The 15,334-nt window shown below is 42.4% G+C and overlaps 1 protein-coding gene across 9 annotated transcripts in view; it reads left to right on the forward strand.

Moving 5' to 3' along the window:
* The window catches only part of ERC1 (ELKS/RAB6-interacting/CAST family member 1), a 228,298-nt gene that overhangs the window by 109,201 nt on the left and 103,763 nt on the right, over positions 1–15,334 (forward strand). For 7 of the 9 annotated variants that reach the window (XM_056847361.1, XM_056847362.1, XM_056847363.1 and 4 more), the window contains one exon: positions 3,454–3,585. The exons of the other annotated variants lie outside the window; for them this stretch is intronic. In XM_056847361.1, coding sequence (XP_056703339.1) covers positions 3,454–3,585 — 132 coding nt within the window. The remainder of the gene's footprint in view (positions 1–3,453; positions 3,586–15,334) is intronic. 9 annotated transcript variants of the gene reach the window in all.

Raw genomic sequence — 15,334 nt, forward strand, 5'->3', positions numbered from 1 at the left:
GGAGTCATTTTCTGTTTTCTTCCCCACATAATTTATTCTTTTAATTAATATAACATTGCAGTTTGAAATAGTTTGGCTCATACTAGAGCTGCTTGTGATTTGTCTGGAAAATTAGTTTCTCCTAGTAATCTCTAGTGCAAGGATCCCCAACATGGTGCCATGGGCATCATAGTGCCTGTCAACACTTTCTTCTGGTGCCCACCAAGTGCTTTTAGAAAGTGGATAGGGCTAGGTGGGGCATTTAACCAGCAAGGCTGCTGATTGTTTTTTCAGATCAATAAGCATCCTCTTAAACAGTGCTTCTCTCTGAAATATTTAAGAGTTACTATTAGAGTTATATATAACCTCACTTTCTGGCATTTTGTGATTGGCTCCACCTCCTGTGGCAACCATTTTGTGATTGTACCCACTACCCTGGGTCAGAATTCCAAAGGTGCCCACAGGCTCAAAAAGGTTGGGGACCCCTGCTCTAGTGATACAACTCACTATTTCCTTCAATATTCCTTTAATATTCAAATACCATATAAACTCATATAAGCTCAATATTTTAAACCTTTTTTACGTTAAAAAAGGGTTGTCTTCAACTTGCATATGAATGTATGCAAAATTGCCCCCATTCCATACTGGCAGGCTCTGCCCAGTGGGGGCCACCACTCCCACACCTCAACTGACTGGGGCTCATCCTGCCTTCCTCTCTGCTGCCCTTGCAGAGTGGCAAAAGACCATGGCCCAGTCAGCTGGGCGTGCACTCTTCCTCTGAGCTTTCTGGCTGGGTTGGGGTGGAGGCTGCAAGCAGCCTGTTCCACTGAGTTGTCAGGTGATTGCTGCTGTCTGGCCAGAGGGGGTGGGGGAGCAATGCTAGAGGCCATGGTTGCTGCGGCAATTCACAGCCTCTGTGAGCTTGGAGTGGGGCAGGAAAGAGAGATACTGGTGGGAGGAGGACTCCTTTTGCTGGCTGGCTAGCCTTTTCTTTTGGAAGTCCTCTTAAATTCATCTGCTTTTATGTTTAGGTTTCTTCTTTTTTTAATGGCGTGATTTTACATTAAGCGTTCTTACTATTCAAATGCACTCCAGTATTTACCAGAAAGGAATCTGATGTAAAAAAGGCAGAACCGTTTCTCAGGATTAGTCAAATAAGATATTCTGTATTACTAACAACATGCTTCCCAATATAATAAGTCTAACTGGAGCAGGTTTCTGTTTGCCTTAAGGTGGCTAATGCAGTACAACTTGTGACATGGTCACTTGCTTCATGGATTAAGTGGGATGGTTCACTGCAGAACCAAAGTGAGATGAATTCCCTGGCTTTGCACAGAAGGCATCTTTGGAGAGAAAAGCATCAAATTTATAACTAAAAAGTGTGGCTATGAGTCTGATTTATTAATAACTGTCACTGTACGAGCATATTTTGCTGATAACACATGACCCCCGTGTCAATTTCCAAAAGATTTATTGAACAGCATTTCAAGCAGTAGTGTACTCAATACTTATTACATTCATATACAGACCTGTCTTTTAAAATTGTTTATATTCATGACATTTGTAATACATAATTGTAGCATAAATATGCATATAAAAGAATCAAATATTCACAATGTATTCTACTATTTTCCATACATTGAATCATAGGCTGCTTATATAAGCTGCTTATCACAGGTGAAAAATGCATACATAAATCCATTGTGCATTCGTGCTTCCTTTTCTATATAGCTCAAATCAGTTTTAACCAGACAGATATTCTAATGCAGAACTGGAGACAGAAGATTCTGACCATGGCAGTCTGCATTCTGACAGAACATAGACAACCTAATGAGTATTTTCCATGTCTGGAGCAATTAGAATTTTACACTGTAATTTTCCAGGACTGTCTGTCTCAGGCAGACTGGACAGGGTAATTCTAACTAAGCACCTCTGGGACCATTAAAAGGGTTTAATCAACAGTGCGTCAGAAGATGTAGGAAGTAAGCACAATCTTCTTGATACTAAAATGATCATTGTTGGGAACAACAGCCCGTGATCTTTATGGGGGCATTACCCTGAGTAATTGGACACTTTTCCTGTGTTAAGGCTTCATTACTTGCTGCTCTTGTCTGTTCTAATATATACTAATGGCAAGTTTTTCTACTCCTCTTACCTGTACACAAAGGACCTGCGCTCTTTTGTCAGTTAAGTACTTCTCTGTAGTGAAAGAATGGATTGGAACTTGGACAGAATCATTAATAGTTTACTATAGTATCATGCTGCATCAAGATGGATATCATAGATGTCATGATCATTTTACATCTTTATCAGTTAACAGAATTAAGGGTGCCAAATTGAACCTCTTTCAGAATTTCTTACTACCCATGTCTCAGTTCCTCAGAATCTGAATGGTTCATCATTTGAGAGGATTTTCAGAGGAAACAATTGTGATGTTTCCTTAATTCTTAGTGCTTATCAGTTACTATGTGAAATACTAGTTTAGAACTTCAGAGAAGCCTACCATATCTGATATTTTAAGATCTGATTACTATTTATGGGGGACCACAGTCAGTACTTAAAGTAGTAGCCAGACTGGAGAGATCTTGACAAAACATATATAACATTGTTCTATCGCTTATTTGGAGTTAGAACTAAGTTTAAGGCTCTCCATAGATGGTGATTTTATTATCATGAGCAAGGAATGGCGACCATTTCATTCTTGTATCCCAGTTACTCTTTCAGAAGCAGGAAATGTTCACATTCTTGTATGAATAGATTTCACAGTCTTCAGATTAGTACAGCTCTTAACTTTTGAGGTCCTTATTTCAAATTTTAAACAAGCATCTAAAGGTAAACATTCTGTTCTCTTATGACCTGGCTTGAATATGTAAGTGAGCCTTCACCTTGCTTATGACCCTAGCCATAAAAAGCTGAATGTTGCAAATGCTATTTTTTTTTATCCTCTGGCCTTTTGTTCTTTTCATCAGGCTTTCAGATATATTCTTTTCCATGTTGTTAACTTAATATGAAGATACGCCAAAATAGGTTGAGAGATCGTCATGTTACTCTCCATTTTGTTTAAGGGAGCATTTTTCTCTGAGGGAATTCCTAACTGCTAGCTGCACTCCTTCCTTGGGTATACTTTACCTATCAAGGTGTGAGCATAATGAGAAGGATTTCCAAATATTTGCTGCTCTGTCGCATCAACTGTCTACTAACCTGCTCTGGAGCTGCATGTTGTTAGTTATGCTAACCGATCTCCAGAAAGCCCCCACAGATCTGCTCCCACTGATCTCTTGCTTTGCTAACTCTCTTCTTTGCTGTGACATTCACCTTCTCCTGCTCTTCTTTCACTAATACATCTTCACTCTTCCTTTGTGTGATGTGGGATTTCATCACTGGAGAATGACTTGCAGTTGGCATAGTTCTGGGTGGATTTGCTCTAGCACTTTAAATCCGAGCGACTTCATCTGGTCTCCCATCATTTTCCAGGACAATCTACATAAGAAAGATGATCGGATTGAGGAACTGGAAGAAGCACTGAGAGAGAGTGTGCAAATAACAGCAGAGCGGGAAATGGTACTGGCACAAGAAGAATCAGCCAGGTCACATGCTGAAAAACAGGTCTGCACACTTACAGTCACTGGTGTTGGTATTTATTTTTTGGTATACTAATGTAATGTGGAGAGCATCACCTTAAGCATTTGATCCAAGTACTAATTTTAGGTCTCTTCTGAATGTGAAAATGGGTCCTCCTAGATGGTGTCCTCTAGTTCTCCTGAAAGAAATGTTCCTGATTGAGACTACCTAGCAAACTGTGTGACTAAGCACTGCCCAAGATGTTTTATAAATCCTTCCTTAGCCTATTAAAGTTTTTTTTAAATAATTCTGACTGAACAATTCACACCTGCTTCACCTCTTCAATTGTCTTTTCCATTGAAACAGCAGCAACATGAGATGTACCTGTTGGATTTCCTGTTCTTTTCATTCCAACAAATTCAGCACTTTTCAGACATCTGTAATAGACTTTTAAAAGAAACTGTGTGTACTCTGAATCCCCAGTTAATTGATTGTTGATGAACAAGATGAAATCTAATTCATTTTTTTCCTTTTACAAATTAGTGGCGGTTGGGGCAGGGATTTTTATGGCAGTATTCTCAGTGGGAAATTAACCCTTGATAGTCACCCGAAGCTTTCTGAAGGCAAGCATGTTCAACATTAGATATACAGATAGTAGTGCAACTTGCATATTTTGGAAAGGATGTTATATTCTCAAGCTGCCCGTAGAAGATGAAAATTGTATGTATTTATTTCATTTAAATAATTATTCCACACTTTTCTCCCCAATGGGAGCCCAAAGGGGCTTGCAACATCCATCTTGTCTCCTCTGTTTTATCCTCACACGACAACTATGTGAGGTAGCTTAGGTTAAGAGAGTATGATCAGCCCAGGGTCACCCAGCAAGCTCCATGGTAGAGTGGGGATTTAAACCTGGGTCTCCCAGATTCTAGTCTGGCACTCTAATTATTACACCATGCTGTCTTTTTAATGCACTTGTATGTATATTCAGAGTTGAATTAATATGCCATTGGTTTATCAAATATAGCTTTAAAATGGCAGTGGACCAGCTTCCTCAGTGACTCAGCAACCCTTCGATAACTCTGTGGCTTCTCTTGCAATACTTTGTATAGTGTGATAGTTTTGCAATAAGCTATTGTGCCTAATGGAGGGATTTTCTCAGTTATTCCTATTTTTCACTTCTAGAAAAATGAGGAGTCTCAAGTAGGGCTGTTGAAAAAAAACATTCAGTAAAATTCGGATTCGGCAAAATTCGGCCCGTTTTTATTTTGGAAAGGCCGAAGGCCGAACTCCCCCACTTCGGGTCCGTGCAATTTGGCAGGAGATCCGGAGTTCGGGGAAAAATTCGGCTGAATAAAGCCATTAAAAATACAATTGTGCCTTTCTGCGGCTCCGGGGGGGGGCATTTTTTTGGGGTAGAGGTCCGAAACTTTCAGCGTAGCTTCAGAGGACCCTTCTTGCAAGAACCCCCAAGTTTTGTAAAGATTGGGTCAGGGGGGGCTGAGATATGGGCTCCAAAAGGGGTCCCCCCCTTAATGTGCATCTCTGACAATGGGGGTTTGCAATTAGCAGAGCTTGCCGCCCATGCCAAAGCTCCCAGCCCCGACAAACCGCTGAGCTGCGGGGAGCAAGGGCGGGGCAGGTGCGAAGAAGTTTGCAAACCATGCAAAGCAACACGTTTGCAACCATGCAAACCATGCAAAGCAACACGTGACGCCTGGGAGTTTGCAAACCATGGAAAGGGACAGAGGCATGCTAAAGGAGCAGGAGGGGGTGGAATTTCCCCATTTGCATCGGACTCGGGACCAAGCAAATGCATTCTTTAAGTCACAATTTGAAAACCAGTTTTGAGCAAGCATCAAAATAGACCTAGCCGATCTTATGAATGAGGGAAAACCTAAGGACACACAACTGAAGCCACCCCCTCAAACCAGGGAGAGAGAGACTCGGGGCACACACACCCCAGGCAGAACGGGCGAAAGCCCCCTTTGGCTTCCCCCCCACCCACAGAAACTGCTCCCTCCCCACACACACAGACTCTGCTTTCGGGGCCCATATCTCTGCCCCCCCCGACCCAATCTTTACAAAACTTGGGGGTTCTTGCAAGAAGGGTCCTCTGAAGCTATGCTGAAAGTTTGGGGGCTCTACCTCCAAAAATGTGCCCCCCTGCAGCCACGGAATGGCTCGAATGTGCACATGCAAGGGGGATCTCTCTCTCACACAAACAGATACTCTCTCTCCTCCCGGCCGCGCAGCAGCTGGGCTCATGCACTCAATCGCGACTGATTGTCCAGAAGAAGACCCAGCTTGGCCACCTATTGGCCACGGGAGAATGCTACTTACTAACTGACGGTTATGCTGCTGCACCAAACCCCGAATTTGCCGAATTTATTCGCCGAACACCCCGAACTCGCTGAATTCGGCTCCCCATTTTCCCGCCTTTTTGAGTTCAGTTCCATCCGAACTAAAAACCGCCGAATCAGGGGAAATTCGGCTGTTTTTCGGTTCGGGACAAACCGAATCGACAGCCCTAGTCTCAAAGTAAACAAGGTGGTCTTAATTTGTTTTGTGAGGAGTTCTCCATTAAAATTAAGAGTGAAAACATTAAAATGAAGGTGATTGAGTTCTGTGTTGTAAGAATAGAAAAGTCACTTAGTGTGTTAAAATTGTTACATTAGTCCTAGACTTATGTTGTTTTGTGCTTGTTGTAAATGTACAAATTTTTAAGTTGACCAATCTGCTTTTAATTGCATGCTTTCCCCTTTCTTCTATTTGCCTTGTGCTTTCCGCCATTCTTCTTCCCATTGCCTGTTGAAGCTGCTAAAGGAAAGAATGCATGAGGTCAATCATTTAGGCTGTAAATGGCTCAAGGTACGAGGAAGTCTCATTTGTGTTTGTCTCTCTCTCCCCCCCCCCAAATCTTTCCTTCTGTAACATTCTGTAGACTAACCCTCTAAGGCCCTGTTCTGTCGCCTTCCCTTTTTCTTGTGGTCATGGTGATCTGAATTGTCAGTGGGTAACTTGTTGCAGATTCCAAACCCATGCAAATATTAACTCTCTGCCATTTCTCCACTCTAAGCCATCAAAGGCCATCTGAAATTAGTCTTACACCACTTAAGGCAGTTCAGCCCTGTCTCACCAATTGGATAGCAAATAGAAAAAAGTGTGTTTAGTCAGTCTTGGAGCTTGCCTTGGAAATATAGGTATAGAAACAGAGTTAGAAGGGACCACCATGGTCATCTAGTCCAACCCCCTGCACAATGCAGGAAATTCACAACTACCCCCACAACCCTAGTGACCCTCTACTCCATTCCCAGAAGATGGAAGGAAACCCTCCAGGATCCCTGGCCAATCTGGCCTGGAGGAAAATTGCTTCCTGACCCCAAAGTGGCGATCAGCACTACCCTGGGCATGCAAGAAAGGGCCATGAGAGCCAAACACTGATGCAAACCTTCCTCCCCTCCCCTCTCATGATCTGCCTAAGGTCATAGAATCAGCATTGCTGACAGATGGCCATCTAGCCTCTGCTTAAAAACCTCCAGGGAAGGAAAGCCCACCACCTCCCGAGGAAGCCACTGAGGAACCGCTCTAACTGTTAGAAAGTTCTTCCTAATGTTTAGCCAGAAACTCTTTTGATCAGTTCTGGTCCAACCTTCTGGGGCAACAGAAAACAACTCAGCATCACCCTCTATATGAAAGCTATTCAAGTACTTGAAGATGGTTATCATATCACTTCTCAATCAAATCCTGTCCAGGCTAAACATACCCAGCTCCTTCAACCTTTCCTTGAAAAGGTTGTGTGGAGCCACCTGTGTGGAGTAATACTCAGGTACCATAATCCTTCAAAAAGTAAGTGTGTTCTTAGCTGTCTGCCTCACTGATAAAAATTTGGTCTTGCCAATTAATCAGTTAGGCCTTTAAGTCATAATCCCTGAGGAAGTGAGACAGTGGAGGCAGATCCCTCTCCTTCTCTCCATAAGTCTGCAGAAAGATAAGACTGTGCCAGTCCCAGAAGCTTCCCCTGTATCCACAAACTGCTCTGAATGTGGGTGGGGGAGAGCCCCTTCTCTCCTTAAGAATTCCAGATAAACAGAGCATGCACATCGCCTCAGAATAATAATATGTGAACTGAGGCACAGGTACAAAACTGTCCTTATTCAAAAGAATCAATAAAATACTTAGAATAAGAAAAATGAGTCTGGTAAGTTGTATTCTGTACGCTGTTTGGCTGGCTTGTTGGAGCAGGGGTTGTCTTTTAGAATACTGTTGCTTTGACACACGTTTTCCGTTAGGGTGCCTACAAATTAGAAGTCTTGTTCCTAGAACTAGTGCAAATTAACAGCTGGAAGTATTGTGAAGTTTTCCAGTGGGCTTTTAGTTGACTAGTTAGCCTAACTTGTGGGCAAGGTTATCTACTGCTTGTTTGGCTGCCATCTTTTACACAGAGTAGTGATTATAACTTGGATAAACATGTCAGCGTTAAGAGTAAAATAAGCTGTTGCTTTAGCCACAGGGCAACTTTATCCAACTAGTGATCCAGAAGCAAGAAAAGATTGAAAACAGCTCTTACTAGTTACAGTATTTGGTGCCAATATATAGTACTATGTAAAAGCCAGACGTTCGGTTGCTTAGTTCTTCATTTTCCCATGGCCTGGTTCAAATATCTGGTGGATTAGAGACCACAGAGCAGTTCCTTTTCCTTCTCAGGAACACTTCTCCCATGCCAGCAAGGTTCTGTTTGTTATTTTCATGGCTTCCTTCACTTTCCAGCTCTTTTAACAAGCTGCAGCTGCTAGTCTTCCTCTTCAGGTCTGGCAACTTAGTCAGACTTGAAAAATGGCTTCCTATTTGCATCCAAGGAAGGAATTTGGCTCTTTCATAGTTTACACAGGAGCAAGGGGTATACAAGTTGTTATACTGTCCCACTATGGAGGTTGCACTGATAGCATACTTCCCTGCACACAAGTCAATACTATGTTGGCAAGTTTCTCGTTTAAGCAGGAAAGATTTAATTTTTACTGCATTAGATATTTTGTATTTTTTCTTTGTGCACTCTGCACTGCACCAAAAAGGCAACCATAATTTGTGTATCAAACAAATCATCCCACCCCGGCCCATTTCTGGCAGACAAATGAAACCAATAAAATTCATGTTCTTTATAAGTGTCCTCTTTATCTTGGTAAAGAGCCTTCCAATAATCAGACCTTCAGGTCTTCTAGGTAATGTTTCCTGTTTCTCTAATGGCCTGTTTGTGTCCGCCTAGTTTTTATTGCGATCCTTTATCCATTAGTTCCCATGGAGTGAACAGGCATTTTTTACTTGCATAGTGTATCTATCTGACGAGTCTAGTTGTAGACTCTTTAGATGGGTTCAGATGTCCCTTACCAAGCTGGTCCTGCTGTTGTCAAGCACATGGGAAGTTAAAAAAACCCTGAGGTTAATAACGTGTTTAATTTCAGAAAGCTCTTTTTGTCTCTGAGGTCCAGATGTCAAGTTACAGCTACCATGTGATTACCATAGGGCCTTGCAGCAGTACAACCGCTGTAAGTTCCCCTGAGAACTCAATGTATAAGTGCTGCAGGGGCCCATGTCAACTTGGGGCTGTAGTGTGGGTGGAAGGAAGGCTCTTACCCTCCCTCCATTTCCACGACCTGAAATAATAATGCCCTGGGGGCATTATTTGTCCTGTTTGAGGGACTGCACATGCACTGAATGTTTCCACATGCGTTTCCCCAACTAGTCAAATAATGTCCCCAGAACCATTTTGAGTTGGGAAAACAGCACAGGAAAAAGCCCTTCCTCTCCCCACACCACTGTCCTGATCTGAATCAGGACATTTCAGTGCTTTTAAATTGAGTTTGAATGAGAAACTTACAGGTGATCATATGGTATATGTAATTTGTAGTTTGGCCTTTAGTGATTCATCTTGATATATTGTGATATGCTCCTAGCCAAATGGCCAAGAAGGGGTGTGTGTGTTTTTGTGTGGAAGAATTTCAACCTCAGTGGCCAATCTTCACGCCTAGCATCAGCAGTGGAGCACTACATAGCTATAAATGTTGGGGTGGGATGGTTACTCCCATGCTAAATGTTTCCCCTTTATTTCCATAATGCTTTTGACAGTTAAGTGTACTGAAGTTTAGCTCTGGATTATTCTTTAATGTTGCTTGAGCACCTTGCCCAAGAATGGAATGTTGAGCACCAGGCAGTAGTTATTTAGGTCATTTGGATCTATGGATGCCCACTTCAGGAGGGGTCTCTTAATTGCCTGTTTCATGGCCGTTGGAGCTACATCCTCCTGCGGAGAGACATTTATAACCCCCCAGACTCGATCAATGAACCTAGTCCAGCACAGTACTGTTAGCCACGAGGGGTAAGGGTTGATTTGAGCCTCAATGCAGTGGGCCACACACTTCTAAGTAGTTTGTCCACTTTATTAGGGTTCACCAACTGAAATTCATCCATACAATTAGGACTGTACTACACTCCAGTTGCGTCCTGAGATTGAACCAGACCTGTGGCATTTAAATTGCAGCTGATATGAGCAATTATAAACTCAAAATGCACTGCAAGGGAGTCACAGCCGACCTATGTATTTTCTGGGTCAGCACCCTCCAAGGCCTGTAATTAGAGTCCCTTCGTGACCCAGAAAAGCTCTGCTGCATAGTGTGACAGAGAAGTAATCTCACTTTGCTGCCATCACTGCCACACAGCAGGCACAATGACATGCTCTCGCTTGGGTTTGGTCATATTCACAAACTTTTTCTCCACTTGCTCTCTGACAGTCTGCCCGACCATATCCTACCAAGTCCCTCAGTAAAGCAAGGGCATTGTGCTCAGAAGTATTTGGAACATATGGTTGGAAAGAAGTCGAAGAAGAGTAGGTTTTTATATGCCGATTTTCTCTACCACTTAAGGGAGGCTCAAACCGGCTTACAATCACCTTCCTTTCCCCTCCCCGCACAGACACCCTGTGAGGTAGGTGGGGCTGAGACAGCTCTAACAGAGCTGTAACTTGCCCAAGGTCACCCAGCTGGTTTTGTGTGTAGCAGTGGGGAAACAAGTCCAGTTCACCAGATTAGCCTCCGCCGCTCATGTGGAGGAGTGGGGAATCAAACCCGTTTCTCCAGATCAGACTCCACTGCTCCAAAACACCGCTCTTAAGCACTATACCATGCTGGCTCTCCACAGGCCACTCGATTAGAATATAGCCCTCCAGGAGTGACTAGAAGGAGACAGAAGTCTCTATGTTAATCCGGTAGCAAGGATATGTCCTTTGTGGCTCTTCACGGCCACAAAGATGGGCTTGCGAACAATGCCTTATGAAATCTCAATAGTGTTCAGAGTGAGTGCTTCAGTGCCATGAAGCGCTGTACCTTTCCTCGTGGCCAAAGCCTGGTTGGCCACTGTGTGAACAGACTGCTGGACTTGATGGATCTTGGTCTGATCCAGCATGGTCATTCTTATGTTGTTATTGTTCAGCAGAGTATATCTAGTTTTACAGTGAATATTGAGCAGCTCCATTTTTTCTTAGTTTAAGCTATCTCTAGCTGGCCTTGCCAGCCATAATATATCACACATACAAGCATTTATATTTACAAGTATTCATTGTCAAAATCAGAATGCTATTAGCAGCTCTTTTATTAGGAAAGCAAGTGTTTTATTTAAAAATGCATTAAAAGAAGACAGGAGACCAGTATTTAGCAACCCAAAGATCATTCTTCATCAGCTACCCAACCCTGTGCGGTCTTTCAGTCTAAGGTTTCAGAATAGCTGGGTGGATACTCTTTAGAACAGAGTGAAAGCTGTTGAAAAATGTATTGGCTGGAAGTAGTTGAGAAATGTATTGGCTGTAATATCTGACAGCATCTAAAACATATTAACACTTTCTTAGAAAAACAGGATTTGCAGTGAAATTATAATTCATTTTTCGTTAATCTGTGTAAAGGTTTTTATTAGCTTGTGATTTTAAGTAAACCATCTGGCCATACTTGGCACTTCACACAATGTCTTTTTCCACTGTAATGTGTAACTTGGACAATTAGACTGAATACTTGAGCCCAACCTTAGCATGTACATTTTGCATCCAAACTAGTCTCAAAACTTGGGCCCATTTGTTTCTCTGTGATAGGCACAAACACCGGGTCCCTTGCCATGCTCCCATACTCCTCCCCCTCCCCCCGCACAAGCATAGCAAAAAAAAAAGAAAAAAGGCTGTGTTCATTCCTATCACAAACAAACTGTGTTTGGCATTTGAATGCAACCTTTCCATTCTTGGGAAACACTGTTCAGGAAAAAAAAACACTTCAGTAATTTATGAAACCCCCAAAATATCCATTCTGTAACTAAGTAGACTGATATTGTAACTAAGTAGACTGGTACATTCATTTTGAGGTGCTGTGGCTCAGTGGTAGAGCATCTGTTTGGCATGCAGAAGGTCCCAGGTTCAATCCTCGGCATCTCCAATTAAAGGGACTAGGCAGGTAGGTGATGTGAAAGACCCCTTCCTGAGACCCTGGAGAGCCGCTTCTGGTCTGAGTAGACAATACTGACTTTGATGGACCAAGGGTCTGATTCAGTATAAGGCACCTTCATGTGTTCATAGCTCCTGAGTATAATTGATTTTTAAAGTATCTTCTGCTTCTGAGAACCAAGAGCTTGAGTGGTGACACTTAGGGTGGATATGTCAAGATTCTTCATATAAATGATTGAATAATAGCTTACTAATATTAGGCTCAGAGGAATTTGGTTCATATTGAAGGAGGGCCATAGGTAGAGACTAGGGTTGCCAGGTTGTCTCTTGCCACCAGCAGGGGATGGCAGGGTAGGGTTGCCAGATCCAGGTTGGGAAACTCCTGGAGATCTGGGGATGGAGCATGGGTAGGACAGGGACCTCAGTGGGGTACAATGCCATAGAGCCCACCTTCAAAGTATCCATTTTCTCCAGGGAAACTGATCTCTATAATCTGGGATGAGCTGTAATTCCAGGGGATCCCCAGGTGCCACCTGGAGATTGGCATCCCTAGTAGAAACATACTAAGATGATGTCTCATGAATTAGACAAGTCTTGTTTAAGTCATCTGATAAATAGAAGTATCGAGGAGTGGGCAAGTATTTTTCTCTGTTTCAATAAGACACATATTAAATGGCTTGATTGTCTCGAACTTAATACCTATATTTATGAGCTTTGAAGAAGCCCAGTGGATCATATAGTTGAATCCACTCTGAGTCAGGATATCTACTGCTCCTGCCTGATCTTGGAAAATCCTGCCAGATCAGAGAATCAACAGTCACCCTAGGTAGATTTCTTTGCTAAAATGCTCTTATAGGCAGAAGTAATCTGGTTTTCCTATGCTGGGCTTCCATATAGTGTTACAATTTCTTCTTGTTCAATTCTCAGCATGTTCCTCCCCCTTTTTCATATTTGTTCAAATTTTTACAGACTGCTGTATGCTCAGTGTCTTCTCTAGAGAAAACATACTGGTCCCTAAGCATTTCTCATGAGATTTCCATCTTAAATCTCTTTTATAATCCTGGCAGTACTGAATCCCATCCCAACTTGTCAACATCTTTCTTTAGTTAATCTGTAGTACTTCAGATAAATAAATTCCAGCTTCCTGGAAACTTGCATGCTGTGCTCCTGTTAATACAACTAAAGGGGCATTTGTCTCAGAACATAAAGTTTTGGACTTGTGTTCATTTTCTTATATCCTGTGACCCCTAAATCTTCAGCCATATGTCTGCTGTTGATCCAGTTGTTTTTCCCTATGTTTGGGCATTTAAATATTTTCCCCCAGTAAATAATACTTTGTCTCAGTCTACATTCATTTTAGGACTATCTCTATTTTCAGTTTGAGATAATTTTAAGTCTCTGCAACTTCTCTGTATTTTGTATCATCTGAATTTGAAAAATGTACTTTCCACTCCTCCATACAAGATATGGATAAGGCATTGAACCAAGAAAGCTGCTCCTGCTATGTTCCACTAAATTGCATACCAATCTTTATAGTTCTTTGTAGCCCACTTATCTCAAGCTTTCCTTCAAGGATCTTGTGTGGGACTGATTCAGAAGCCTTCCTGATGTCAAATATTCTTCCTATTTCAACTAGTTACTTTTATCAAAGAAAAAAACCAGGTTTGCTTGATATGATTCTTCTTGGTAAACTCACGTGGGCAGCGATTAGTTTGTAACTTCTCTAAGCATTTAAAGCAAACAATAAAACAAGTTTTTAAAGTCATCTTAAGACCTAATGGTACTCTACCAGCTTTGTAATTCCTGGGTTGTCATCCTCTTAAATCAGACAAGCTTCTCCAGTCTGCTAAGATTATACCAGTTCTTCCTGCATTGTCATTTATGCACCACCTATGCCCAGCTGTTCCCTTCAAGATCCATAGATAAATGAACGCTGTCAGTCCCCCATGGTGAGATAATTCATATTGTTCAAGCATGCTTGGACATGCTCCTAGGTTGTTCTGAGTTGTGTTTTCCCACTTCTTATGATTAGTTTTCCTGGATAACGATCATATCACAGTGAAACTGAAACAAGCTTAGGTATAGTTGAGCTTAAAAAAATATCAGTGGAACTGTGTGATGTCCCACACAGATGTTTTGTTATTTAATAGGCTTAGAAGAAGAGTTGGTTTTTATATGCCGACTTTCTCTACCACTTAAGGGAGAATCAAACTGGCTTACAATCACCTTCCCCTCCCCATAAAAGACACCCTGTGAGGTAGGTGGGGCGGAGAGAGTGTGACTAGCCCAAGGTCACTCAGCTGGCTTCGTGTGTAGGAATGGGGAAACCAACACGGTTTGCCAGATTAGCCTCCGCTGCTCGTGTGGAGGAGTGGGGAATCAAACCCAGTTCTCCAGATCAGACTCCACCTCTCTAAACCACCGCTCTTAACCACTACACCATGCTAGCTCTCTGAAACCTGTGCTTCTAATATCTTTTGCTAGTTGCAGGATTTTATTTTCCTTGCTTTTTTATTTTCCTTGAGTTTGGGGTTTGGGGTTATATCCTGTCACTGTGCTCAGCTGAGCCTTTTCCTCCAGCGTAAGAGGCTTTTCCTCCAGAGCATAGAACCCACTGTTACCTTAAACACTTGGAACTCTTTACCTTGACAGCAAACAAGTGGGAGGAGTCTTACCACCTGATGAGTTCCAAGGGTGTCGGCACGGTGTTCACTGCTGTAGTATTGGTCCAGTTTTCCCAAAGCTGGTCCACTTCCAGTAGTATTTTCTAACCAGTTCATCCTTCCCTAGGGGAACGGGGATAGCAGAATAATTCTGGACTTAAATGGTTGAACAATAGTTTAAGACACAATTTACCATGGAAATATTGAAGTAGTTGCAGTAGCATTCCTGAATACCAGTTGGCCTCAACCCAGTAAACTGACAGGGAAACGTGATCTGGGACATGCAGATAAAGGAAGGGGTGAAATAGCACACAAAACTGCCTTATACTGAGTCAGACTAATGTACCAAGGTCAATAATGTCTATTCTGACTGGCAGCAGCTCTCCGGAGTTTTTAAACTGGAGATGTCAAGGACTGAACCTGGGCAAAGCAGATGCTCTACCGCTCAGCCACAGCCTCTCAGTCAACCGGAGTTTAGGTCAATCCCCTGATTGTTAAGCATGTAAGTAGCATAGACTGTTGCATAGTAAAACATGACATAATTCTTCCCATGTTCCTGGACTATTAAAATTGTGGAATGCATGGAGGTCATGGATAGATCATGGCCAATGAGAAGCATGATGGCTTATTCAGCAGATAGCAAGCTGAAAAAGTACCT

Source organism: Euleptes europaea, chromosome 3, assembly GCF_029931775.1.
Source record: "Euleptes europaea isolate rEulEur1 chromosome 3, rEulEur1.hap1, whole genome shotgun sequence".
NCBI classification, from domain to species: Eukaryota; Metazoa; Chordata; class Lepidosauria; order Squamata; family Sphaerodactylidae; genus Euleptes; species Euleptes europaea.